Below are 26,213 nucleotides of genomic sequence, written 5' to 3' on the forward strand. Positions count from 1 at the left end.
TGAGACAAGATTAGGGTCTCCTGACTTCTACTCTACTCTGGGTCTTCCAAGAATCTGGTTGTGCTTACGCCAGAAGAATGGCTCGATCGCTGCAAGCCTTTGCTGACAATGCTGAAAGTATTATAAGGTGCAGCAAGCAGGCAGGGGCGAGTGCATTTATGTGCCTCTCTGCCATTCCTTTTGCTTCCTTTGCTGTTTCCATTCTTACAGTCAACTGTGGTTTACCTGGCTAAGACTAGTCTGCACGGCAGGGAAAACCCTACTGCATCACTCATCAACTCTTATGTCACCTCTTGGACCCTCTGTGTCTATTTCTTCATCTTAAAAATAGGGATGACAGTACTCCCTCCCTGGACTACTATATGGATTAAATGGCATATGGTAAATACTTCATTTTTTTTCATGAAGGAAGTTCTGGGGCAGTAAAAAGAAATTTTAAAGTCATTGATCCCCTGGTTACTTTTGCCTCGGACATGAGTAAAAAGATTTCTTCTGTCAAGGTACTTAAATGTTGACCCCTTTTAAACTCTTAACTCTATTTCTAGAGATTCATTGAGTCTGGTGTAGCTTTTACTGAGTATCAGTTATATGCCAGGCAGGGCCAGTAGTGCTGGAGCCACAGTGACAAAGGAGACCAAAGTACCTGTCTTGCAGGATTACTTCTTGAGGGGAAGACAAATTATCAGAGAAATAGTAAATGTATACTGTAATACCAAATGGTGATAATTTCTCTGAATAAAATGAAGCCAGTGTAAGAGCTGAGACAGTGCATGGGTACAACAGTGGGAGTGGGAGAAGGAGTCCTTTAGATAGGTGATCAGGGGAAGTCTCCCTGCGGAGGTGAAGTGTTTGGCAGAGCCATGTCAATACCTACTGGAAGAATGTTTTAGGCAGAGGCAGAAGAAACAGTGAGTAGTAAGTGCAAGGCCCTGAGGCATACAGGCTTGATACATTTGAAGAGCAATGAAGAGGCCAGTGTTACTATGGTAGAATGAGCGATGGAGAAAGGAAACAGTAAGTGAGTCAGGAACCAGATTACATTAGACCTTATGGCTATACAAAATTTGGTGATACAGATTCTGAGTGTAATGGGAAACCATTGGGAATTTAGAGCAGATGAATGACCTGTTGTGATCTACATTTTAGAAAGAATCACTCAGGCTTGTTATGAGAAGAACAGATTATTGAGGGAGAAGAATGGAAGCAGAGAGACTCAACTGGAAGATACCTGCAGGGGTCCAGGCTAGAAAGCTGGTGCCCGATAGGACGGGAGCTGTGAAGGAGGCACCATGCTGCACAGTTTCACAAGCTGTTTACACAGTTTATTTTCCGATCTAGCCATCTCATTTACTGCAGACTGAAAATCACTCTCTTTCACTCAGTCATAAACCTGTTCATACACAAATAAGAACCTGCCAGTGCTGAGACCTAGAAAAGGCTGTCACCTGTTAGCCCGAACTTAGTTTCTTAACCCGAAATTCTGACTTCTTTCAGTGAGCCGTTGGAAGCATACATCTATTTCGGCCCAGTGTATTATCAGAAGCTGAAACACATGGTGCTAGACAAGATGCACGCCCGGGCACGGGGGCCACGAGCCGTCCTTACCAGGTACGAGGGCAGTACTTACAGAAAGAAATTTCTCATGCCGTCAGCTCTGCTTTTATTTCCCAGGATAGCAATAAACAGACTCGATGAAGTTTCTGTTTCCCTGAGATTTCAAACTTTGGGGTATTAGGCTTCAAAACAAATTATATATGTCTGACTTACATAAAAAAAATGGCAGTCAATTAAAAATAATTTCATAGGCACAAGAGCAAAGCCTCTGTAGTTCTTGATAGTTCTCTCCTAACTAATCATTTACTGTCCTGTTTTGTTATGTTCAAAAGAGTTCCTTTATAAGAATATAGGTACATTTACATGCACACATATCCCATGTGTGCACAGAAAACATGCATGCATTATTTGGTAACCTAAGCCACAGCTATCATATTTTAAAAACTTGTGATTGGAGCATAAGGCACCTGTACTTGCATGCTTATCTGAATGAGCTCCAGGGTCCATGTATGCCCTTTCACCAGCGTATCCTCAATTCCAGGCCCAATGTCTGTGCGTTGATGAATGGGTATAATTGTTGGGAAAGGGAATTTACAATTACTAAGTTCTACATGTTCTTAATACAACATTTCCCAGTTGGAGAAGCATACTCTAAGACAGTGGTTCTCGCCCTGGCCGGTTGGCTCAGTGGTAGAACATTGGCCTGGCGTGCAGAAGTCCCAGGTTCGATTCCTGGCCAGGGCACACAGGAGAAGCACCCATCTGCTTCTCCACCCCTCCCCCTTTCCTTCCTCTCTGTCTCTCTCTTCCCCTCCCGCAGCGAGGCTTCATTGGAGCAAAGATGGCCCGGGCGCTGGGGATGGCTTCTTGACCTCTGCCCCAGGCGCTAGAGTGGCTCTGGTCGCAACAGAGCGACGCCCCGGAGGGGCAGAGCATCGCCCCCTGGTGGGCAGAGTGTCGCCCCCTGGTGGGCGTGCCGGGTGGATCCCGGTCAGGCGCATGCGGGAGTCTGTCTGACTGTCTCTCCCCGTTTCCAGCTTCAGAAAAATACAAAAAAAAAAAAAAGACAGTGGTTCTCAACCAGGGGCAATTTGCCTCCCAGGGGACATTTGACATTCTCTGAAAGCATTTTGGGATGTCATAATTGCGAGCGGGGAAGAGCTACTGGCATTTAGTAGGTGGAAGCCAGGAATGCTGCTAAACATCCTGCAATGCACAGGATGGCTTCTACCTCAAAGAATGACCCAACTCAGTATGGCACTACTGCCAAGGTTGAGAAACGCTGGGGCAGGGGAGGAAACACAGGCCCTGGAGTCAGAATGACACAGATGTGAACCATCTTCATGAGATGTGAACTCATGGCACTACCATGAGGCTTGGACAGATTGCTCACGTCTCTCAGCTTCAGTTTTTCTCATATATAAAGTAGAGACAATAATGCGCACTATACAAAATGCTGGTGAATGTCAGGTATTTGAATATAGGCTGTGCGCAGTGCCAATCCATAGAGATGCTTGGTAAACACTCAGTTTCCTGCCTGCTTTCACGGAGCACTGCTTAGATGTTGGCATATGGTGGAGGGGCAGAGGATGAAGCAGGTAGTATCTGGGTGATTTTTTTTTCAAACCAGGGGAGAAGTATAGGTGATCAATCCCTTGACCATACAAAACTGAGCAAATGCACATGCCTATTGAAATGATAAGCATGTGTGTGCTAAAATTACAGAAGAGGGAAGAGAAGTTGAAATTTTCAAAACAGTAATGACTTTCAGCAATGAGACTCCACTTGGGTGAACTGTATCTTTCCCTGAATGCTGTCCCCTCCGGAACTTCCATTTCAGTTACAACATCCAAAAACTATTTCAGAGTAATATAAATGCCAAAGAAGTTACTTCCTATTTTTTGCTTTGTTGTATAAAAGAAGTTATTACATTAGTATTACTTTTGTGTATTCCATATGAAGACTGCCTGGAGTGCATTTATCTGTAGCCAGTTATCTCAGTTGGTTAAAATCCAAGTTTTTGGTTCTGCCCACATGTGATCTGACCACTGTCACTTACCAGTGACCACAGGTGGAGGGATCTTCCCCTCTCCCTGGTTCTGCCAGCAGATAACATACACATGTGGTGCTCATTTATAAAGTTTTCACTACAGTATGTTCATTGAGATCTACTTATAAGTTTTTCATATGTAGACTTTCTTTCAACAAATAATCTACAATTTAAATTGGTTTTGCATTGTAACTGTCAAGAACAAAAGTTACCAGTTCTGCATGGGCCGAGAATCACGTTTTTACCTTAACTCTTTGAGAAACTGGCAGCAACAACAGAGATGAAAAGATGCCATGGAACAAAGCAAACAAGAGCTTCATGGTCCACGCCTGCCAGACTACCTCCAAGAAATGTCACTCCAAAACCAGCCAGCCAGGGTGCCTGCACCTTCTCTCGCTTTCTCTCTCACAAGTACCTAACTGGGATTGCCTAAGCTGTTTCAGAATCCCCTAATTTTACCTGTTATCTCTGGATCCTAGAGTCTTGACCTTATAAAGTATTCTCAAACCCAGCAGATACATAAGCCACAGAGAATCCATTCAGGGAGCTAATAGCTTCCCAGTTCAAGTGCTTCCCTCTAAGGAGGAATGCAGCATTTTCATACGTGAAGGACGGACCTGAAGGAGACACGCACCTGGGCATTCGGGAGGTACCGTAGGTCTCTGAGGAGCCTCCCTTCTGGCTCCGAATGATAGCTGATCTATTCCAAGTTTTATAAAAATTCATTTGCGCCCTGGCCGGTTGGCTCAGCGGTAGAGCGTCGGCCTGGCGTGCGGGGGACCCGGGTTTGATTTCCGGCCAGGGCACATAGGAGAAGCGCCCATTTGCTTCTCCACCCCCCTCCCCTCCTTCCTCTCTGTCTCTCTCTTCCCCTCCCGCAGCCAAGGCTCCATTGGAGCAAGGATGGCCCGGGCGCTGGGGATGGCTCTGTGGCCTCTGCCTCAGGCGCTAGAGTGGCTCTGGTCACAGCAGAGCGACACCCCGGAGGGGCAGAGCATCGCCCCCTGGTGGGCAGAGCATCGCCCCTGGTGGGTGTGCCGGGTGGATCCCGGTCGGGCGCATGTGGGAGTCTGTCTGTCTCTCCCCGTTTCCAGCTTCAGAAAAATACAAAAAAAAAAAAAAAAAAATTCATTTGCTTCTTTCTATGTTTAATTTATTTAATAGGAAAGCTTCTCCCTGCAGCCCTGGGAATAACTATTGGAGGACCCAGGCTTCTTCTACAGTCTATTCTGCTCAGTCATTCCACTTTTAAATAACAGAGAACTGAGACATCTCTGAAAATATTCAGAAGACATCCTCCCTAATAATATTGGTAGTGATGATAATAGTAATAGTAATGCTGGCACAGGTATTTTAGATGCTGGACATTTAGTATTATATCATTGTTTAAGTAATTATTTATTATTTCCATTTAATAATAAATATAGCAACCAACCACTAGGATTACATCTCTTCTCATTTAAGGCTATTTGGGCTAGATAATCTTATGTACATTTCACAAATGAGGCTGGGAGGCTGAGCAGCATGCTCAAGGTCACTGTCTAATAAATGATTTGAATCCAGGTGAACCCTGCTCCAAAGCTTTGTGCTCTTAGCCAGTATGTGATGCTGCCTCTTTGTGTAATAAAATAACACATTTGTTTAACTTGTTTCAAAGGCAACCCACTGAAGGTCGATCTCGCGATGGTGGTTTGCGTCTTGGAGAAATGGAACGTGACTGTTTAATTGGTTATGGAGCCAGTATGCTTTTACTAGAGCGACTAATGATTTCAAGTGATGCCTTTGAGGTTGATGTCTGTGGGCAGTGTGGGCTTCTAGGGTATTCCGGCTGGTAAGTGGATACCATATGTCTTTCATACACACTCTTGCCTCTTAAATCATAGTTCAAGAATTGACCTTAGATCATACCTACATATTCTCCAACCTTCCCCACCCGTGCATTCCTACAACTGAGGATTCTATACATATATGTTCACTTTGTCTACCTAATGTTCTACTGTTTACACTGCTTAAGTTTAAACTCTCAAGGAGTAAGGACTTTATCCTCTTTTTAATATTATCTCAAGTACCTTTTATAATACTATTTACCTGTAAAAATCCTAGCAGAGTCATTGTTAAGTGTTATAATTACAACATATAGAAATATTTTAGAGAAGATTTTGTTGAATGCCCTCACTTAACCTCAGACCTGAAGAGCCAGGTATGTTGCCCCAGAGCTTATAGTAAATTGATGACAGAGCCAGGACCAGAAATCTAATACTTGACCCCTTGTCTGTACTCTGTCTGCATAGCAAACTGCTTTCCACTTGGACTGTGAATTCCACAATGGCAGAGACCATGTCTGTTTCAGTCATTCCCTCCATAAACATGTAGTGAGAATCTAGTAGATGCCAGGTTCACACCAAAAACACAGTGGTAAGACAGATGAATGGCTGCTCACCAGGAGCATGTCTTCTAGTTCATTCTAACTATATTCTGTCTTGTTAACCCCTGCCTCTCCAGCTGGGACCTGGTAGGTGCATAATAAAAAATAATTGCTAAATGGTGCTAACCCTGCATCTAAAGGATTGCCAATATGTAAACTGTGTAATTCATAGTTTATCGTTTCTGTGTAGAAGTCAGTACACAAAGTCCAACTTAAACAGTGATGCTACCTACCTTTTGTTTTGTTTGTGTAGCTAGAGCACATTTTCTCTTATAGTGGTTCCACTCTGCCACCAGAGAACAACTGCTCTGCTTGGCGCTGGTCATAATCCAAGACCCTTGAAATACCTCTGCAGACACACGGCCCATACTTCCCCAATCTCCCTCACTTTCCTGTCAGACCAGGTCTCACAAGGCCTGAGGCAGATGCTGCAAGGATGGAAAACAGCTTCAACTACCTTGTCACCCCTCACTTTTCTACCTGAGCCCCTTTCCTGAGGGAGGGGCAGACTCCAGAAGGACAGGCCCAGATGAGGATTCATTGCCAGAGCTTGAGGGTTAGCTCCCTGGGCTGCTCTCTCCTCATGATCCCCCCTCAAAGCCTCCTCACAGAGAGAACCCCAGCTTCTGCCATCATAAGCTGCCAGTTCCTTAGTTGAGTAAAGCAAATAAAGAGTCAGAATGAGTAGCCTTTTTGGAACGCAGTATAGTTAAATGTGAAAACATTTTAGCTGAAGTCAATTATTTTATTATTTTGGTGTTGAAGAGTTAATGAGACTTCTAGAAGAAATCATCTCATTTTAAAAGCTAACACAAGGTTGCAGAGATGGGGTGACATTATATGAGCATAAACTCAAGTCTTTCTTATATCAATGATATGAGGAGGAGGCTGTTTCAATTCTGAGATGTCTATTCATCTTGTGAAATGCATATTGAGTTTATTTTTTATTCTGTATGACCAAAAAGAATGTAAAAGGAAGAAGCCTAGAACTTATTTCTTCTATGCTTAAATTTTCAAATTTGGCACAAGGATTTTTAAGTTGTTTTCTTTGAAAAGATGGTTCAGAAGAAACATTTTATTACCAATGGAGATCATAAAACTTCAAAAAAGAGTTTCTTTTTCTCCTCCATTCTTCCAGCATGCATTCATGTGCCATGCCACTCCTCAAGGAGGGGGAGAAAAGGAAGGAAGGAGGGAGGAGAGGAGAGAGAGAGAAAAGAAAGGGAGACAAAGGTCAAAAGGAAAAGAAAAAAAGAAGGAAGAAGGGAGGGAGGGAAAGAGGAAAAAGAGGAGGGAAAGAAGGAGAGAGGGAGGAAAGAAAAGAAAGGAAGAGCCCTGGACATAACAGGAGCAGACCTGTGTCTCTCCCTCCACCTTTTTCTCCCTCCTTCTCGCCTTCTCTCCCTCTCTCCCTCTCTCCTTCCCACTCTCTCAAATCAATAAATAAATATTGAAAAGAAAGGAATAGAGGGAGGAAGAAAAGAAAGAAAAACAAAAAGGAGGGAGGGAAAGAAGGAAGGAAAGAAAAAGAGAAGGGAAAAGGAGGAAGGGAGGGAAGAGGAAAAAGAAGGAAAAGAAAAAGGGAGGGAGGGAGGAGGGAAAGAAGAAAATAGAAGACAGAAGGAAGGAAAGAAAAGAAAGATCACATTTACTCATTTGTACACTTTTAAAACCTTCCCCTTGTCTGCCGAATACTCAGGGAAACTAAGGTAAGCAGTAATCGATCTCAACATTGTTCTGTTAAATTCATATCTTCTTTCCTGCTTCATTTCTCTCTCATTTAGAGATCATCTGATGGCAGTGCCTGATTTTGAAGCTAATGTGTTCAATGTGTATTGTATTTCAAATCCTTTGAAAGAGGACTAAATCAGGTTACATGGTTTAAAGGTTTTTACAGTAATTAAACAGACCTGGATATACCATGTGTCTGATTTTGAATGGCCTCTTTGGACCCTTGTTGCCAACAGGAAAAAATCCTCATACCAGTCTGGAAGCCTGGCCGCCTCCTTGTGCTGCTCTTGGGCAGAGGAGCATAATGATGCTGTCATTTCCCACGTTACCTGACGTGTGTGCTGGGTTGTGTGGGAGAGAGCATGGATGCTTGTTGGAGGAAGTCTCTCTTTAATGAACAGCACAATGGAAGCTGAGTAATTAGAGCAGTTCAGAACCTTGAAACTGGCCTTTTGTCATTGATTTGCACATTAGTAAGGCATTGCTATGGGGATGTTTACAGCCAGACTGTTGTTCTTCAGAAGACAGGAAGGGCATAAGTCACAAAAGAGGGGTCCAGGAGGAAAACTGCAGAGAAAAGAAAATCCCTATTAAGATAATTAGCTCATAGAAGATATTTTACTGGACTATCATTTCTCATGTGAAGCCACAGCCTCCTCCTTTTGCTGGCTTTACCCTGAAAAATCAGTTTATTTGATTGTTGTTGGGTCAAGTTTCTTCCTTTGGAAATTGTTCAGACACATTGTAAGCTAATTTATGTATACTTTTATATATGTGTATATATTATATGTATATATGCATGTATGTATATATATGCATTGGGGCACTTTAAATGATGGAGAAATATTTAATAAGAGAGAAGATTAGTGGGCTTTCTGGGTCATGGATCGGCACACAGAAATTTTAAATAGATTAGCATGGATTGAATTCACAGGGTAATGACAGGAGAATCAGCAAGAAGTTGCTCCAGTTAAATCCGTTTCTCCAACTGAATTAAGACATGAACATGATTCCTGAGTAAATTAGATCAACCCAGGCACATAAAAACATAAATTGTAAACAGTTATACATTAAACAGATCTTAAGATAACCTTTTGGGAAAAATCACTATTTTTATGTTATCACTGTGGATAGTGTTGTGACACCCCTGTGGTCCCCAAGGTAGTGACCCAAACCTGGGCCCATGATGGCTCGTCCTTTCCCCTTCTCTTCTCCTTAGGAAGCTCATATCTGCATAAGCACCCCCACTGCATTCAAATTCTCAGCTGTAGTGATTCTTCTCTGAAGTAATAAATGCTTTTTTCCTCGATTGCAAAATTGATCCTTGCTCTTTATAAAATATTCAAAGTTACAAAAATACAAAGAAAAAATATAAAGTCACATTCATTTCCACCACACAGATCTGACCACTATTAATATTAGAGACTCGTGGGGACATCTGTCTGCCAGTGTTTTGTACCATTTTTTTTAAGATCATGAATCCTTTTGAGATTCTGCTAATAGCAGGAAAAAACAAATATTTGATAGATAACAAAAAATTCTTGTTACATATGATTTTGGGGATTTCATACAATCTACTCATTGCATTCATTAGCTATACAGTATTCTGCTTAAATGTTCTATGATCACAGAACCATTTGAGCAATTTCCTGCTTTGTGCTATTATAAATAGTGTTACTGTGATGTTGTTGTATGCCACTTGTGTGATTACTTAAATAATATGTGTGTTTGCAATTTTTACACATATTGCCTAACCTCCTTCCAGAATAGTCTTTATTGTTCACTGCAGACTCTTCCTCTAGTTCCCAGTTAGCACTCAATCTTCTGAGCCTTGGTTGCTATTCCTCTCACAACACTCATAGTTTCTCCCCTGTTATCTGGGAGGACCTAGTTTTCCACCTGTTAAGTCTCAGGGTTTGTTCTGGGTACCTATTGTCCCAGGTGCCCTGGATCCCTGAGGTATAGAGTGGGGCCCCATTTTGGTCTGAAACCTGAGAAATAGTTGACTTTCTCCCCAGGGACCCTTCTTCAGTTGTAGCCATTGATTAAGACCAAAGTTCAGTTCACTGACTCTTCCTGAAGGAAGAGAAAAGAAAACCCTGACTGTAATAGTGGGCATACCGGGTTAGGAACGTGAGCTGTTGTAAGAGTTGAACGAGAATACGTGCACACACATAGGGCAGCACATTGTAAGTATAGTGGCACCAACACTAACAGAAATAGCCAACTTTGAAGAGCCCTGGAAAAATAAGTAACGTGATTGGATACCACCCTTCTATGTGAAAGTCTCGTGTTTCCCATCACACTTTAGGTGTCTGGATGACAGAAATCAAATGGAAATTGTTGAGCATCTTGCCTAGACTAGTGCAGTGTATTAGATGCTTATCAATACATGGAGACTGAATCTTTTTAAAATGCTTTCAACAATGGAAAGTCTAAATCTGAGTGACTTTCAGATGGTTCAGATTTCTGGGGCTTATTCAAAACAAGTATATAGGCAGATGGTTTACATTTTTAGGAGGAAGGTAGAAGGGTGGTACTACATGTTTTAGAACTAGGTGAGTGATACTTGTTTTGTTTTGGTGTTTTGCTTCTTTTGAAGCTTCTTTTTGCATTGCAGATACATAAGAACACATTGGATAATGTGACTGAACACTGAGGAATAAAAAGCCAACTTGACAGAATAACAATAGGATTTGTTAGAGAGAATTCTCACTTCCTGTGTGCAGGCCTTTGTTTCTGAGGAGCTCTCTCCCTAACACATGCCGATTTGGGTTTCAGGTGCCATTACTGCAAGTCGTCATGTCACGTGTCTTCCCTCCGAATTCCATATGCCTGCAAGCTGCTCTTCCAGGAACTGCAGTCTATGAATATTATTCCCAGGTTAAAACTGTCCAAATACAACGAGTAAGGATGGAAAGATGATCATTTAAAGAGAACCGTCCATATGTCCAACACAGTGCAAAATAGAAGGGATTGAGGACCGCTTCCACTCCTGTGAATAATTCCTTTAAATGTTCTCTTTGAAAAAAAAACAAAAACTGATGGACAGACATTTTAAACACTAGAAGACTGACTAACCAGCCTTGACCAGTGCGTCTCAGGCCATGGAAGAGATGCAAGCAATATGGACTACAATGCAGTTCCTTGTCTGTATACTGAATTTGATTCACAGATGGACATAACCTAAAAGATAGATCAACTTCTGTTTATATTCTGGCATCTTGAAACTTACTCATTAGAAAAACTTTTTTCTTTAAAAAGAATGGGGTAAATAAAACTCAAGGTTTTTATGAAACTTGATGGTTATGAAGAATCTGTTTGAATTGGTTGACTTGGCCTCTGTCGAGGTGGCTGATCTGAGCAGTAAGTGTGTGTGTGAAGGAAGGAATTGTGGAAGCTGAGGGCGTGGCTGATCACACGTGGCTTTCTTATCTGGTACTGTGCGAGGATAAATTTTCCCAGCAATCAAATCCTGCCTGTATACACCCAAACTTTTTCATGTTAAGCTTGGTGAAATATAATAAACACATTTCTACCATCTTAAACAAGTTTCCAGGGGTGTCACTTTGTCTTATGGACTTAATTGCTACTATTTGATCTCCATGATCATACTGTGTGCAATAATACTTCTTGAATATCTGAAAATAATTCTGTGGATGTATTGTGACTTTTCTTTTCCTTCCATTCCTGCCAGGATGTTAGTTGTCCATTTTATTTTTAATTTGACAGCCTTCTTCACCTATTTCTAATTTGTTCTTAATGGCTCTGCCCTGAAGCCAGATAAATATTTGTGCTAAGGATTATTTATAAAATCAGAAAAGCTTTAAGAAACAGTCTAAGGCTACATTCCTATCACATCACAATGAAGGTGTTTCACAGAATATTCATAGGTTTTAATATTGACAAGAATCAAGTTCCAGTGTCAAATAAGGTTGAGAAAATGGATATAACCAAGTTAAACATACCAAGGACTTTTTCAAAGATTTACCAAGCAACCGTGCTCCAGGACTCCAAAAGATGGATATTCTGGGAAACAGGCTAGTCATTGACTTGAGAACCAAACCTCGACATCACTTGATTTTCTTCACAATGAAGAGCCCTCACACAGGTGTAAAGGTGCAGAAGCTTCACAGTAGAAGCAAAATGAAGGAGACACTGCAGGTGAGCAGGCCTTTCTCAGTCATCGCTACATGTCTCCAGCCATTTCAAGAACTTGAGAGGTATAATAAACAGGGATTTGAGTACCCAGATCTTTGGTTATGCCCGTCCTTTCCTTTCACCTGTGTTTGTACTCAAAATTGACAGTGTCTAAAGGTTGCTGGATTGAGTGTACAAGACACATGTTCTGTACTTTGTGGGCCGTTTAAGGTGTTTTGTAGAGTGACTTTGACCATTTCCTAGTATGTGACAACTCCACTTTCAGCTTCATTGAACACAATTGCCCTGTAACGTATGGCACACCATTTCAGTGAATACTCCATGGGTCAGTTTGGGAAGAGTTACCAGTGTGCTGGGTACATGAGGGCTGGCATCACTTAATCATACAGGACCTGCCTTGTGTGAGGCACTATACTAAGGACAGAAAGAGAGCAGGACATGGCCTGTGTCTGAAGGTGTTCAGAATCCAGCTGAGGAGGCCCCGACATCATCTAGTCATAGAACTTCTGCAGTCAGTGGCAAAGAGTAACCTCAGCTGTACTAAGGGAGCTCCCAGGGCAAAAAGAAGAACTGCTCTGGAGACTTGGAAATACAGTGTGTCCATAAAGTCACGGTGCACTTTTGACTGGTCACAGGAAAACAACAAAAGATGATACAAATGTGAAATCTGCACCAAATAAAAGGAAAACTCCCAGTTTCATACCTATTCAGTGCAGTTTGATGTGGGCTCATGCACAGATTTTTTAGGGCTCCTTAGGTAGCTATCCTGTATAGCCTCTACAGACTCGTCACTGACTGATGGCCTACCAGAACGGGGTTTCTCCACCAAACTGCCGGTTTCCTTCAACTGCTTATCCCACCGAGTAATGTTATTCCTGTGTGGTGGCGCTTCGTTATAAACGCGTCGATATTCATGTTGCACTTTGGTCACGGATTCGAATTTAGTAAGCCACAGAACACACTGAACTTTCCTCTGTACCGTCCACATCTTGACTGGCATGGCCATGGGCTGCTCCTCTGTATACACGGTGTTACGTCATCATCTGCGCATGTGCACATGCTGCCACATCATCCTACAGAAACTGGGAGGGTTTTCCTTTTATTTAGTGCAGATTTCACATTTCTATCATCTTTTGTTGCTTTCCTGTGACCGGTCAAAAGCGCACCATGACTTTACGGACACACTGTACTTCCTCCCAGTGTGATTATTCCTTTCACAAAGAAACCAAGTCACTAGGTGGCTGGTGCACTAGTACTACACCATGAACATCAACAGCCACACCACTAACATGGGAACAGCATGGCCTGCAGACCAGGCCTCCTGACGTGGCTTTGTTTGGGCTTCATCTGTGTGTCTATATTTGTTACCAGATGTGACATACATATTTTTTTTATTCAAGTGCCACTGATTGATTGTGTTTTTTAAACATCTTTTTCAAAAGCCATTCCAGGCGATTGTGATCATGTTGTGGGGAGTTGCCTAACTAGCGTTCTAGGAAATCCTCAGTTCTCTAAGCTAACAAATAGTAAAGAAAGTCTAGATTCCACACTGAGGTATCCTTAGAGGAAAGAATTATGTCAGGTTGATATTTCAAAAAAATTGTAGATACTACATCTGATAGCATTTGACTCAGAAATACTGTAATAAAAAAGCCAGGATTAGTTAGTCCTACTATAGTTTTATTTTTTAAGTTATTTGTAAATTCCTTGTATTAAAAAGTACCAATTACTGTTTTAAGAACTACCAATTAAATTTCCAGTAATGACAGAGTAAACCTTTACAGACCACCCTCGAAGCACCTTTTTCCTCAGGGCTTTGCCAGGTCAGAAGCGGCACGGGGATGGGAGGCTACCAAGCCCCCACAAGGCTGCGGCCCTGACCTGAGTGCTGGCAGAGTGGAAGAGCTGGGAAGACACCAGGACCAAAACGGCCGCGATCCCAAACAGAAAGAAAGCTCACTGAGGTGAGCCCATCTTCTCGCTGCTTTTCCCCTGTACTAGTCTGCTCTGGCTGTCACAGCAGAATATCTGAGACTGGGTGGCTTAAATGACAGAAGGTTTATTGTCTCATAGTTCTGGGTGCTTGACACCCAAGATCAAGGTGCTGACAGGTTTGGTTTCTGGTGAGGACTTTGTTTCTTCCTGGCTGCAGACAGCCACCTTCTCACTGTGTCCTCCTGTGGTCCTTCCTCCCTGTGTGCGCTAGGAGAGAGAGAGAGAGCTCTGGTGCCTCTCAACTCTCCCTAAAAGAATACTGGTCCTATGGGGTTAGGGCCCTGTGACCTCATTTAACATTAATTTTCTCCTTAAAGACCCTGTCTCCAAATACGAGTACATTGGGATTAGGGACTTCAGCATATAAATTTTGGAGGGACACAACTCAGTTCATAAGACTCCTCAAGTCCTTAACAACACAGGCTGAACTGGTAACAGGATCTATTAAAGCTGAACATACCCAGCAATTCTATTTTTAGGTGTATGTATGCCCAGCAGAAATGTGCATGTATATGTTAGCAGGCATGTACAAACATGTTTCTAATAGCGTTATTTGTAATAGCCCAAACTTATAAATAACCCTTGCATATTCCCAATAATATAGATAAATTGTGCTATGTTCACACAGTGGAATACTATACAGCAATGAAAAACTGCTGCCTACAATTATTCTAGATAATCTCACAACTATTATATTGGGGTTAAAAAAGTTAGACAAGAGAACACATACTGTATTGGTTCCATTTAAGGTATGGTCTAAGAAGTTATGATCACAAGGCCCTGTGCAGAGTGGGTGGCTAATAAGCCTGTGGTGCAGGAAGGGGGCTTCTCAGGTGCTCCTGATACTTTTCAGACCTGAGTGCCGGCTACCTGAGTGTGTTTATTTTAGGAAAATTGTTGAGCTATATACACTCAGGATTTTTCACTTTTCTGAGTATGTAATACTTGAATAAGTTTCAAAAAAAAGAACACAGGTTCTAAATTTAATAGCTTTGTCATCCCAAATATAACATTGTCTTTGTTCGCTTAGTTTTCCCATCTTCAGAATGAGAATTACAGTAGTACCGACCCCTAGGGCCATCTTAAGGTCAAATGAGAGAACATACCTGCTGGGTTCAGCACAGTGGCTGCTCCGTTACTGGCCTTATCCTGAGCAGCTTCATTGGGCGAGGGTTAGGCAGTCTTGAGTTTCCTTCAGAGGGAGTTTGGGGACCAGGACCAAGTGCAGACACTGTAGGGTTTTGCAGAAGTTATTTGTGAAAGCACCCTGTTTCACAGTGATGGGGAGGAAGGAACGTGGTGAGGTTTGAGAACACACTTCCTTGGAACATCCATTTACCACTGACATCAAAGTGAGGCCTGTTGTCGGCACGGGAGTCCCAGAATAGTTTCCTGAAGCCCACAGAACCAGTTCTCAAAACACTTCCATGTGGTGAGAGTCAAGGAAAGGATTTTTTTTAAAAAAAAAAACAAAAATGCCTTGATTGGCTGCTACATAATGGGATAGTTTTCTGCTGCTTCAGAGCCTTTTGGGCCAACACCTCTATTTGCAGTAATGAGTCACACGAGAATGAGCACATTAGGGCCTGTGGTTGGGCCCGTCCACTTCTCAGCCGGCTGAGTAATAGAGAAGCCAGTTTCTGGGAGACCTGCAAATAATTCCTTTGCGAAACGGATGGTCAGAAGAGTGACTGTAAAAGTAGCACCTCTTTACCATCCATATTTACTCCATATGTGTCTTGAAAACAGTTTATTTCATTTGCTGACCAAGAGTTGGATTTTTATTACATCAGCCCCACAGGGCCAAGGTTGTGAGAAATTAAAAGTCAAGCTTTAAAGAGGCTGTTTTAAATGGGAACAAAAAAACAAGCGGTGGCAATCCAGAAGTATATACCCTTTGTTACCGAAGCCAAGGTGCCCATTTGGGCTTCAAACACAGGCTCCAGAAGCAATTAAGAGATTTGCTTCAGCAAATCAAATTTATTGTGATGAGGATGCCATAGCAGAAAATTTCAGAACAGCCTGAAACTTAAATTTTTACTCAGAAGTCTGGAAGCTCAGACCGTGGTCAAAGGGGTGGATGTATTTTTCAAGTTCAGGTAATAGCTCTTGTTCCATGCATAATAAATTTTAAGTCTGGTTAACTCCCAATCATCCACATTGATGGTGGCAAGGAGCAGTGTGAATAAATTAAAACAGATGATGGATGCTAGGATGAAGTTTACATTCACGTCTTTAATATAATGTGACTGGAGGCTTAGTGAATTTCTCTACTTTAAGTACTGGCTCCTATGAACACTACATTAGAAAAACCTGGCATAATAATACTCTTCATGGCAAAGTAACGATGACAGATCCTTGGAGGGAGTAGGGCAGCCTGACAACAGATGCTTCCAGGTTAGTGGCTCTCCAGGTGTGGTTCCTGGACCAGTGGCATCAGTATCACTAGGGAACCTGTTAAAAATGTGGGTGGAACCCAGCAATCTGTTCTAGCAAGCCCTCCAGGGGGTCTAACAACCTAAAAGATGAGATTCAGTGTTTCAGCTACATGAAGAGCTCTGGATCCCACCCTCTCAGAGCCAGCATTTATTATAGATTTTTAGGGGTGCCATAGGACCCACTCCTTGGGAACTAGATCCCTACTTTTCTCTCTTTCTTGCTGGCCTAACTTTCCCTTAAGCAGCAGGTTGAATTGGACTGTTGTTCCTACTGAGCTTTGGCCCTACGTTCCCGGCCTCCCCACTCCTACCCCTGCAGGTGGAGAGGCTGCACAGAGGAGGTGGGCATTACAAGCCAGGTTTATACAGGGGTCAAGGATGTCTACAGACATTGCCAAATTCCCCTGCAGGGCAAAATCACCCCCAGTTGAGAACCACTGAATTAGATAATGCATACATAAAGTGGGTTAAATTACAGAACAAATGAGAACAATTTCAAATTACAGTTATATGGATTTGCCCTCAGTAAACTGACAGCCTGTGTGCTTCTTGATAATCTAGTGATTATCCAGAATTATTGAGTATAATCATTATTATACCAACAAATGTAAACACAAACCACAAAGCCCTTGTTTTCTTCAGTGTACCAATTGTAAACAGCAATAGATGTCCATCGTGTTGGTCATTAAGTTACATAAACTTCATTCCTATCGTAAATGTGCTTTTATATATCTGGTGATCATGTTACAGAAATCAAAACAAGGTTAGTTATAATCTCCATTTTTATTCACATTTGCCTACAGCCAGATTCATTTTAGATCTAGCCAATTTTTGGTTTTTATCAAAGACACATACTGATTTTCATCATTTACCCAATAATACCTCAGCTTTGTGTCTGCCTGCCTACCTCGTGGCAAGGACTGTTTGGCTCCCAGTCTACCCAGCACCGAACCTCTGCCTTCCCTGTGAGTGGTCCTGTGAAAGTGAATGGGGTCTGATGTCCTAGGGAGAGCCCTCTCCTAGAAGCTCAAGTACTGCCTGCACTTTAAGATGACAGCAATAAGGCTGGGTCTCAGAGCAGAAATCTCAGCACTCAGCTGTCTTTCCAAGTTACTGGAAAATTTCCTCGTTACTGTGGGTCTTATCCCAAGTAGGTCTACAATCTGTCTGGTTCTGAAATATATATATAAATCTTCGCCCAGAAAGTGAAGCAGGGGGGTGTTAGCGATTTGTTACCTGCTCTGCTAGCAGGGAAAGTAATCCTCATTGCCTTACTTTGTGTCAGATGTTACAAAAATCTAGCGGTAAATATTTGTGGAGATTGAGGCAGGCACATTTTGTATAGTACAGACATTGTAAGGACATTTTAAAATAAAGTCAGGGATGCAAATACCCATACCTGCTTCCGTTCTGTGTCTGGCTCCCCTTGGCAGCTCCCTAGTCAATTCTAGCGGCCTCACCTGCTGACCCTGGGCGTGGCCTCAGACCCTTGCGCACCAGGCTCAGGAGCTGGACTCATCAGAGGAGAGGCAGCAGTGCGCGGTGGGCGCCATGGCGAGGACGCAGTCGGACGCCTGCCTTCACATTCTGGCTCCACCACCAAGTAGCTGTGTGATCTTGGGAAAATTATTTTGCCTCCATTTCCTCGTCTGTAAAAATGAGGTAATAATAGTATCTACTTGTAGGGCTCATTGAATCAATTCATGTGACCCCCGTAAGTGCTCAATAAATATCAGCTTATCAGCTATCATTAGGATTAATTGGAATTGGCTTTCATATGGAACCTATTTGCCATCTGGTGTAATAGCATATCTCCTCTCTCTTAATTAAGTCCATTTCACCCATGTGACCTGTTACCTGTGTGTGGGGTGGCCTATCGTGCTGATAAAGCTAAGATTCCATCCTTGTTGGAATAGTAAGTTTAAATGTTCCCCCCTTTTCTACTCAAACACTCCTCAATGCATGCCTTTTGTGACAGTGGAGACAGGGTCAAAGCATGTGGCTGACTAAAAGTGAAGCACTTTCCACTCTTAGAAAATAAACAGCTTAAAGTATTTACCTAATAGTGGGTTAGGAGTACGGTCTTCATGTGGGAAAGAAAAACTGTAAGACATGCATATGGTGTTGCCAGCCTCCCATCTAGAATCCCCACTCCATTGAGTTACCAGACTTTATATAGATATTTATATTCAGCTGTGCGCATTGAACTCAGCATTAACGTCCCCTGCGTAAGAATCTGATGACCTGCCTAAGAAAGAATTTGTGTATAAAGGAATCTTTGGCTTATGTGCAAAGGAAAAAGTCTCCCCTGGAAAAATGCAGGCCTTACACATTTAGCAGACCCTTGTGTCCACAGAAACAGTCATTGGCAATTAGGCAACTGCCGAAAGATCAGAGGCAGGAGTCCGCACATGAAACAGAGGCGGCACATGAAGATCACCGCCTTCTATCTCTGAGTTATGGGCGGCCGAAGTTGCCTCCCCCCGGGCCCAATCTGCTCTGAGCTTTTCCTGCTGTGGACAGAGGCCCCTGGGACTTTTATGCACCCCAGTTTTCATGCAGCTTACTGATCCCTTTTTCACATGAATGAGAAACGCCTTTGATTTCAAATTCTCACGTCTGTTTTGTGTAACACTTAACTGATCTGCCAGAATCATTCTGGACCTTAAAGGGGGTCTCGCACTGGGTTATTAAAATCAGTCCTTATGTGAAGAGTCACTTTGCTCACTTAACGGATAACCGCCCTGCCTTTCTTAATGATGCTGTCTCGTTAAACCCGGATTAGGGAAAAGAGGGGCGAGCAGAGCAACCGTTGGAACCCAGCCGGAACCTATTGATGAGTTGGTCCAGCCTCAGGACAGGCTTCAAAGAAATACTATCTGCTGATCAGCTGAGCTGGAGCCCTCTGAGTCTCTCAGCCTTGCTCTTCTTTGGGAACCCTGCTTCAGAGCATTAAGTCCAATTAGAATCCTGGTAGAGACCTTGAACCAGCGGATCCACTTCATTTATTTGATCAAGTGACAGAATGAGCTGTTTTATTTATTACCTGTGAAAGTCTCCATCTCAGGTGAGGTCCATCCATGAAGCCATTCACCCAACATTCTGTTTCTTCTGGGCAGAGGCCATTCCACTAAGTCACGGGATTGCAGTCATGACTTAGATGCTTAGAATTGGGAGGGAAGACAGAGAAGCTACAATATAAGAAGTGGGGAGGCTACCATTCATGTATGTAACTTTGACACTTAATGCATGGTCAGCATTGGAAAAGAGAAGGAAGGATAGTATTTAAACAATGCAGACAGCTCTGCTCTCACCTCCAGATTAAGTGACCTGTAATCTGCTGTCTCCTCAGTCCTCTCCCGGCGTGAGCCTCTGCTCTAATATGAGTCTCTAGAGTTAAAAATACTGTGGGTGGGTTTTAGTTTTTGTGCATTACATACCCTAAATTTAAGACACTGTCCCATGAGGTGCTCAACAAAAGAAATAATGAACTGTTCTAATGCTTAGTGGTTTAATTTGTCTTTAATAGTAATTTTGAGTTTATGGGGTTTTCCCTTTCAGCACTGACCGCAGAAGCTAATGCTCCAATGAGAGTAGGTTCTTCCATCGTACAGCAGAAGGGGAAGCCAGCCTGTGACATCAGAGAGTGGCCGCTCCTGAGCAGTCAGGGCAAGTTTCCCGGAGGAGGCGACTGTCAGAACTGAGTTGCAAAGAATAGACGGACATTAACCAATGCAAGGATAGCCTGGGGTGACATTAGAGGGGGGAGGAGTAGGACAGTGATGATGATGATGATGATGATGATGATGACAATGGGTGGAGAAAGGACAGAAATAGAATTGACAGGACTTTGTGGGGAGTGTGAGAGAGGAATCAATGAGGAGCTCTGAGGTAATGACTTAGATGTTCAAGTAGGTAGCAAACCACCAAGATAAGGAGCAACTGGCAGAAAGCTGCTGGTGGTGGCGGCAGTGTATGTTACAGTTACAGTAGAATACACTGAGTTGGGTGCCTCTGGGACACCTGAGTGACTGCCCATTTGGAGATGGAAGGCAGGGGCTGCCAGGTCAGATTTGGAAATCACTGTGATTGCGGGCCTGGGGATGTGTTACCTTCTCCTCAGAGAAGTACATTGTGGATAGAGGTCCGAGATGAAACTCTAAAGATGCCAATATGTGGGCCTTCAAAGGAGCCCAGGTAGCAGCAGCAGAGGATCACCTAGAAACATCAGTGCCCAGGTAAGCAGGGGGGGAGGAGGAGGATCAAGGAGTGGATGTGGAGAAGACCAGAACGATGAGGTCCAAAAGGCATCCAATGTTGCTTTCTAAGTTCTGAGAGCAGATTCAAGGGCATGAGGGGGCTCAGGGCCCCATAGTGGGGAAGGTGACTGGAAGGTGGTTGTTTAATAGGATGCCTTAGAGTTTCTACTCTCCCTCCTATTTAGTGGTTCACAGGGCTGTGTAAACTCAGGGAACACCGCTGGCCTCTGGATAGCCTCCAGTGGAATAGTTTCAGCACCCTTTCCCAGAATTTTTTCCCCAACATTCTGCCTGAAACCCCCACCATTAGATGCCCTGCAGGCAGGTCTCCTGGGAGAACACATTAACTAATAAACTCCTGATTAGGATTAGGACAGATGAGATTAGCGACCCTGTCTTCTCGGGCCCCTAAGGGAATGCACAAGGATCAGGAGGAAGGAAGTGGTGAGTTCAGCGAAAGAGAGGCAAAGGGAGCAGACTCAGCTAGGTGCATATCCTTGCTTTTTTTGACTTGACTTACCAGTTTTCAAAGTAATCAGTTACTTCCCTTTTTGTGAGGACCTGTGAGCTTTTGTGGGATATCATTGTGAACTCATGAGTTAAATATATTTCATGTGTCCCAATCCACTGCAGTTTTTATCATTCTGATGCTCAAATTGTCCTATTTTTGGCCAGGAGAAGCTACTCAAGTGTGCTCCTGTGTCCTTTTCATATACACTCAGTAGCCCTCGAAACTTTCTTGTTTTCAGACATGTCATGATGTCTCGGTGTCCTCTTGTACAGTTGCTGTCCCAGGACCGTATTCAACCATTTCTCCCAGGAGGCCAGTTTCCTTTTTGTGGGAAATATTTCAAGACCACAATCCAGGTGATAGGAATACTCAGGAATACACACATGTAGTCCACCAGTTTTAGGGTAGTTGTTTCTAGACCTTTTTGATGGTTAAAGCTAAGACAGAAGATGGATGGATGGATGGATGGATGGATGGATGGATGGATGGATGGATGGGAGGAAAGGAAGGAGGGAGGGAGGAATGAATCATGAGTCCATACTAATACTTCCAATTTTAATTCAGGGCTACAAGCTTTTCTTAATTGCATCAATCTTACATCTGTTTTCGCACCAGAACTCCCAATTCCAGGTTATTACAACACCAACATAATCCACCAACACTATCCCAGAGTATAAGCATAGCAGTCTCAGAGCAGCACTATCAAGATCACCACTAACATGATTACTGAAGAACATTTTTGTAGCTTTAGAGCTCTTTCTGTTTATACAACAGTCAAATTACTGGTTGTATAGTCATTTACAATTGTTCTCTGTGAGATTTCCACTGACAGTATATAAAGTACGATTTATTTAATTTGATTTTGATTTTTAGGAATTTGTTTTTTATTTAATTTTGTAAGATTTTATAGTAAAGGAGAGAGGGGGCAGAGGGACAAGAAGCAGCAGCTCATAGTTACTTCACTTTAGTTGTTGATTGGTTGCTTGTCTTGTATGTGCCTTGACTGGGCAAGCCCAGGGTTGCCAACTGGGGTCCTCAGTGTTCCAGATCAACACTATCTACTGCGCCACCACAGGTCAGGCATATTTTTAAATTTAATTTTGTTTTATATTAAGTCCAGCTTCTATTCCTCTCTTCTTCACCCTATTTGCTTTCTTCTAGAGTTAATCTCTTACATGTTTTATGTTTATACTTTGTTTTGTAAATAATGCATCTAGATACTCTTCTTCCAAAAACAGAAGCATCTGCCTTTACTTCACCTTGATTTTTGTCACCCAATGCCCTATCCCTGAGAGCCTGGCAGAGTAGTATAAAGAGGAGTAGACCTCTCTGTCAATGGGATCAGATAGTAATACCACCCTGGAGCCTGCCTGTTACCACTTACCACCCAGGTGCGTCCTTCCCGCTTCCCCCAGTGCCGTGGGAACACAATCAAATGCGCGCCAGTTCAGTGGGAGGGCCTCCACGACCCTGTGTTCAGAGTTGAGTTCATCGGTCAGTTGAAGACTACATATATGTAGTCTACCCATTTTAGGTCAATAATATGTAGAGTTTCAACACATTTTATAAACATAAAACAATATTTTAAATTACTTATACTTGTTTAAATCTGTGATAGGAATGGTATTTGCCATTTTTACCCAGGATTTACACACAGCTGATGATAAATGACTGGCGAGCCCTAGCTGAGGGCTCCCACCAGGCCATTCTTGTTTGTTTGTTTACATAATTAGAAATTTCTAACTCACAAGTATTCAGTGGTTCTGCTAGACAGTTCTGGATGTTCATTGTGGAAAGCAGTTCTGTTGATGCCTCCATCACCTCCATACTCAGCACGATTCCTAGGGTCAGGATCACGGGCAGGTCCCAGCCAGGCAGGCAGCTAGGCAGCTCCATGCCTGGCCATGTCGCCAGGGGCATCCCAGCGGCATTCAGCGGGTGGCTGAGCTGGGCTGGAAGGCTTCACTCTGGAGTCTGGTGCCTCAGCTGGAATGTCTAGAAAGATGGATGGCCTCACTCACTCCCTCTTCCTGTGGCTCCCCAGCAGGGGTCCAGATGCTTTACAAACTCTGCTCTGTTCCAAGGGTGAGTGTTTCAAAAGGACAAGCCCAAGCACTTAGGAAGGACAACCTTATTATCATTTGCTGATATCCATTGGTCAAAACAAATCACATAGCCAAGTACAGAGTCAGTGTGGGAAAGGACCACACAGGTGTGTGAACATCAGGTGGCATGATTGGGAGCCACCAGTTTAACAGTCCAGACAGGAGACTTGTCAAGCCTCCTTCAGCTCTGTTGGGCCCTAGACTTATAGCTGGAGCAGTAAATGTTTCCATTGGGGATGCAGTGGTCAGTGCACCCCTTGGTGCAGTCTGAGAATTCCACCCTGGAAATTCCATGGCAGCATTTGGACGTAGCTTTTTAAAGAAGTCTTGATACCTACTCTTATTAGGAGCAATCATGGGATACTGCCCTGAAATGATAGGCTTTAGCTACATAAAACACTTGCTTTCCTTGAGCAGGCACTTGAGATCATTGAAATGATCCTAACTGGCATCATTGGCATCATGAAAATGTTTTATCTCATCCCTCATTGAAAAAAAGAAAAAAAAAGATAACACACACACACACACACACACACACACACACACAGTTACCTCCAAGGCAGGAAGTAGGATCAGGAACGGTGGTCAGGGGTCTTTAGCTTTTAATCTGTCCTGTTTATAATCAGAGTATTTTCGGGTACTATTTATAAATTAAAGATAAAATTAAAAACCTGACCAGGCAGTGGCACAGTGAATACAGAGTCGGATTGGAATGCGGAGGACCCAGGTTCGAAACCCTGAGGTCACCAGCTTGAGCATGAGTTCATGTGGTTTAAGCAAAGCTCACCAGTTTGAGCCCAAGGTCACTGGCTTGAGCAAGGGGTCACTCGGTCTGCTGTAGTTCCCGGTCAAGGCACATACGAGAAAGCAATCAATGAACAGCTAAGGTGCTGCAACGAAGAACTGATGCTTCTCATCTCTCTCCCTTCCCGTCTGTCTGTCCCTATTTGTCCCTCTCTCTGTCTCTGTCACAATAATAATAATAATAATAATAATTTTAAAAAGATAAAATTAACAGAGAAGAGACCATTTACATAAGCACTTGCACTCCACAGCCAGTGGTCTTATGCTTGCTTATCCTTCACATGGGTGTCTGAGATCAGGGAGTAGTCATGATGTTCACTATTTCCTTCCATGCTGGGTCCAGACCCAGAAGCTCATTATTACCACTGATTGTTCTCTGGGTGTGTTGGCCTTTAGGAGCAATTCCTTGGCAGAGGAGATTTCTCTTGCCTTTTTGTCACTACTGATCCCAACCCCTTGTCCTGTCCACATCATCTCAAACAAGAACTAGTCATTAATCAAGCAGGAAAAAGTTTTGTCTTCTGTCAGGGTTTTCGCTAATAAAGGAACCCAACTTTAATATGCAATACACTTTTGCCTCACAGGTATATGACAGTACACTGGGTGCAGAACTACTATCTGTATGTCAGAAGTTTTGTCCAACTGAGCAGAGGCATATCTTTGAGCATGTTCCCCCAAGCACAATAGCCAGTCCGTATTGTGCACCATTGATAATATGCACCATCCAGTAGGTCATTTTGGGAAAGGAAAGCTGCCAGATGCTCATTTGTATTGTGAGCTTAATTTTAGTGGTGTGGTTGGTTTCTGAAGCTTTTTCTCGGGTTCTGTGATTCATATACTGAGGGCAGCTATAGGGGAAATTAAGAGTGAAGCTTCAAGCTTGGCTAGGCAGTGGTGCAGTGGATAGAGCATCAGAATTGGATGCGGAGGACTCAGGTTCGAGACCCCGAGGTTGCCAGCTTGAGCAAGGGGTTACTCAGTCTGCTGAAGGCCCGCGGTCAAGGCACATACGAGAAAGCAATCCATGAACAACTAAGGTGTTGCAACAAAAAACTAATGATTGATGCTTCTCATCTCTCTCCATTCCTGTCTGTCTATCCCTCTCTCTGACTCTCTCTCTGTCCCTGTAAAAAAAAAAAAAAGTGAAGCTTCAAGAGGCAGAAGTTCAAAATCCAGCTCTGCCGTTTATTAGCTACACACATGGTCCATTGGATAGGTGACCAGTCAGTGGATCACATTTTCAAGAACTTCCTGCAGCAGGGCTTGGACTGGTTGTACTGGTAGTGGGGAGTGAGGCTGGGTCCCAACTTTCATAAACTTCTCAAAGGTGTTTGTGACCATAAAAAATTTAAACAATTGGTATAAAGAAAGCATGTCTTCTTTAGTCATTTTGACTTGGCTGCCAAGTAGAGAGGCCCTGAGAAGGGAGACACCATAGATTATGATTTTGGGTGTAAACATAGTTAAAATTGGATAGTTTGGGTCTGAAAAGTCTGAGAAGAGTAGCCTTTTTGGCTAAGGGCCTAAAACCTGAGAACAGCAGAGTGTCCCCATTTCCTAAGTCAGGAAGCCAGACCTTCTATGCCAGGCATGCTGAGACTGTGAAACAGGTTCTGTCAGCAGCAGGAATCATCCACCTCTATCCTACAAAAGGAAGGTGATTGAAGAGGCTTGAGGGAGAGGATTTCTTTCCAGAAAGACATTGGATTTCTCTGGCATTTTCCCTTTCCCTCATCTATGAAGCATAATGGGGTAAAGGGATTCTTCTCTCCTCTCAACCCAAATGAGAGAGACTTCAAGGGGATGGTCAGGTTCTGGTACAAGCCCTCCTCTGGGGTACAGACTGCTGACTTCTCATTGTATCCTCACATGGTAGAAGGTGGTAAGGGAACTCTTTGAGTTCCCTTTTATAAGGGCTCTAATACCATTCATAAGGGCTCCACCCTCATGATCTGATTACCTCCCAAAGGCCCACCTCCTAACATCATCACATTGACTATTAGAATTTCAGCATATAGTTTTTGGGGACACATACATTCAGTTTATTACACTACAGCAAACTGGAGACAGGCAAATCCATAGGCATATCTGGATCTCCTTACCTGGAGCAGAAGCTGCAGGAGCCATGAACTAATAGGAAATTTTAAATGGTAATTTTGATGATGGGTGAACAAACATGG

The 26,213-nt window shown here is 43.1% G+C and overlaps 1 protein-coding gene across 1 annotated transcript in view; it reads left to right on the forward strand.

The window, feature by feature from the left end:
- The window catches only part of POLR3B (RNA polymerase III subunit B), a 135,858-nt gene extending 124,558 nt beyond the window's left edge, over positions 1 to 11,300 (forward strand). The window contains exons 26-28 of the mRNA XM_066263543.1: positions 1,495 to 1,608; positions 5,262 to 5,435; positions 10,542 to 11,300. Of these exons, the coding sequence (XP_066119640.1) occupies positions 1,495 to 1,608; positions 5,262 to 5,435; positions 10,542 to 10,671 (418 nt within the window). The 3' untranslated portion in view covers positions 10,672 to 11,300. The remainder of the gene's footprint in view (positions 1 to 1,494; positions 1,609 to 5,261; positions 5,436 to 10,541) is intronic.
- The last annotated feature ends 14,913 nt before the right edge of the window (positions 11,301 to 26,213 follow it).

The sequence above is a fragment of the Saccopteryx bilineata genome, chromosome 1, assembly GCF_036850765.1.
Source record: "Saccopteryx bilineata isolate mSacBil1 chromosome 1, mSacBil1_pri_phased_curated, whole genome shotgun sequence".
Classification (NCBI taxonomy): domain Eukaryota; kingdom Metazoa; phylum Chordata; class Mammalia; order Chiroptera; family Emballonuridae; genus Saccopteryx; species Saccopteryx bilineata.